Below are 2,190 nucleotides of genomic sequence, written 5' to 3'. Positions count from 1 at the left end.
TAACACAAAACACCAGCTACACTGCTCCAAGGGAATCTGTAAGGAAGGACTAAAGGTTTGGGAGGAGACTGGAAAAGCTGGAGTAGTTGCACTAGTCAGTGTCAGGGAACCAGGCAAATAAAGTCCAAAGGCTAACCACAGTCAGACACTGGAGAGTGGAATCACAAATGGTTTCTGTGTACTAAAGAAAACCTGTGACAAACGTAGAGTGATAAGCCTGCAGCCTATGTGAAAGAAGAGTGAAGTTTTATTCCATAAAGAAACAAAATATCCTGTGTAAATATCCCATCTCCCTGTTGAGTTTTCTGTGAAATAAAGAACTGTGCTGTTTGCCTTTCACAAGTACTGGTCCCTGACTTTTTGGTAAAGATTTATGTCCAGTCACAAGAAATGTAAACCCTGAAGAGACTACTTTTTAGTGTGAACTAAGTGGGAAGTGCTGGATTGTAGGCCCTGGCAGATGGAGTCAGCTAAGAGAAAGTAAAGGTGATCAGTCACTTCAGAGTACAATCCCTGAATCCAGTGTAAGTATTTATATACAGGGATGCCCCAACTCAGTCACGGCAATGGCCGGGAAGAGGTTGTTGTGCCATAGATGTTAATGTGTTGCACAATGTGATGCTTGCCTTGCCCTCCCCCAAAAGCTCCTGTCACCAGCAGAGGCCTAGACACCATATCTGAAGAGCACCTGTGAGATTAGCTGTTGTAGATTTTCCGGGTCGTACGGCCATGGTCTTGGCATTGTAGGACCTGATGTTTCACCAGTAGCTGTGACTGGCATCCTCAGAGGTATAACACAGAAAGACGGAGTATTCGCTGTGAGATTATTCTGAACTACACGGTAGTGTAAGGTTCTCAGCGAGGTTTCATGGCTGACAATGAAGATGTAATACAGTTGCTAGAGTTTTATAGAGTACAGTTACTAATCCTTTATGCCCACTTAAGAAACAGCTGGGAAGAGTTTCATATATTTCTACTAGGTCTGCTTTATCATCCAGAAAGGGCTTCTCATTCATGACTCTCCAGCATCCCCATCTGGGAGCTTCTAACCAAAGGTAATGAAGGGAAGGGTTTTTTGCTGAGCTTTAATGGGAACCCTAGCACTGTCTCTCTCTTGCACAGTAATACACAGCCGTGTCTTCTGCTTTCAGGCTGTTCATTTGCAGATAGAAGTTGGGGCTGTCCTTGGAAGCTGTGAATCGCCCTTGAATAGCAGGGGAATAGTAACTGTTCCCAGAAGCAGAACTGTAATAGTAAACTAGCCATTCCAGTCCTTTTCCGGGCTTCTGCCGGACCCAAATCATCCAGGAGCTGTTAAGGTTAAACCCAGTGACTGCAAAGGTCAATTTATGGGATTCTCCTGGTTTTTTCACTACAGGATCTGATTGGGTCAGAACCACCTGTGAGAGGACACCTGGTGGGGAAGAAAAAAAGGAGAAACAGTTGACAGGGAAACAGCAACAGACAATGGTTATTACGTGTAATATAATGATGGAAGAAATTAAAATGTAGAAGCCCAACATACATGGGGAGACAGCCAGCAAAATAAGTATGGGCAATGTGGGCAGCATAGCGGAGAGGTGGCCAAGGTCTCGACTAGATTCTGTCTCCTGAGTCTGGGCGAGGTGGAGAGACTTTGAGGGTTTAAATCGGAAGCCAGAATGGACTCGTTTTTGCATAAATTGCAGACAGAAAAGGAGGGGACAGTATTTATGTAGGATCACAACTCTTTGGACTCTAAGATAGCAGACTTTCTGAAGGGGGGGTTAGAATTTGCCTGTGATGTGAGGCTGGCTCTATTGACAGCAGTTACCTGGAGTAATTTCTCTGCGGACTTAGCAGCTGGTGGTTCATGCTGCAGCCCTCGTGAAGCTGGATTTTCAACACAAACTTGACAATCGTTGACCACAAACACACTTTAGTGTTTCTCCATTTGAGGATCTGTAAGGAAGGAGGGTGTAACGGATTGCAAAGGAAAACAGGCTTTTTAAAATGCTGCTTGTGTCTGGGAGTCAGGGAGTTAAAGAGTTAATCTTCCCTGGAGAGAAAAGCTTATGTGATTGGCTGCTCTACTTGCTTTCTGATTGGCCAACATCAGCTGAGAGAGGGCATAAAACAGCTGATCTGAAAGGAAAATAGTTTTTTTGCAATTGGTCTTTCCTTTGGTCTTGGTCTGACATCTAACATCTG

The 2,190-nt window shown here is 44.4% G+C and overlaps 1 gene segment (V, D, J or C); it reads right to left on the bottom strand.

Moving 5' to 3' along the window:
• Positions 1 to 1,097: 1,097 nt before the first annotated feature.
• Positions 1,098 to 1,414, bottom strand: LOC107125011 (the record flags this gene model as incomplete). The annotated part of the segment is given in 1 exon segment: positions 1,098 to 1,414. A coding segment is annotated over 1 exon segment (317 nt), but the record flags the coding sequence as incomplete, so codon positions are not given.
• Positions 1,415 to 2,190: the final 776 nt, after the last annotated feature.

Source organism: Gekko japonicus, unplaced genomic scaffold (genome assembly GCF_001447785.1).
Source record: "Gekko japonicus isolate JY-2015 unplaced genomic scaffold, Gekko_japonicus_V1.1 scaffold16185, whole genome shotgun sequence".
Lineage (NCBI taxonomy): Eukaryota > Metazoa > Chordata > Lepidosauria > Squamata > Gekkonidae > Gekko > Gekko japonicus.
The sequence above is the reverse complement of the archived record's forward strand: the minus strand, read 5'-3'. Positions and strand labels throughout refer to the sequence as shown.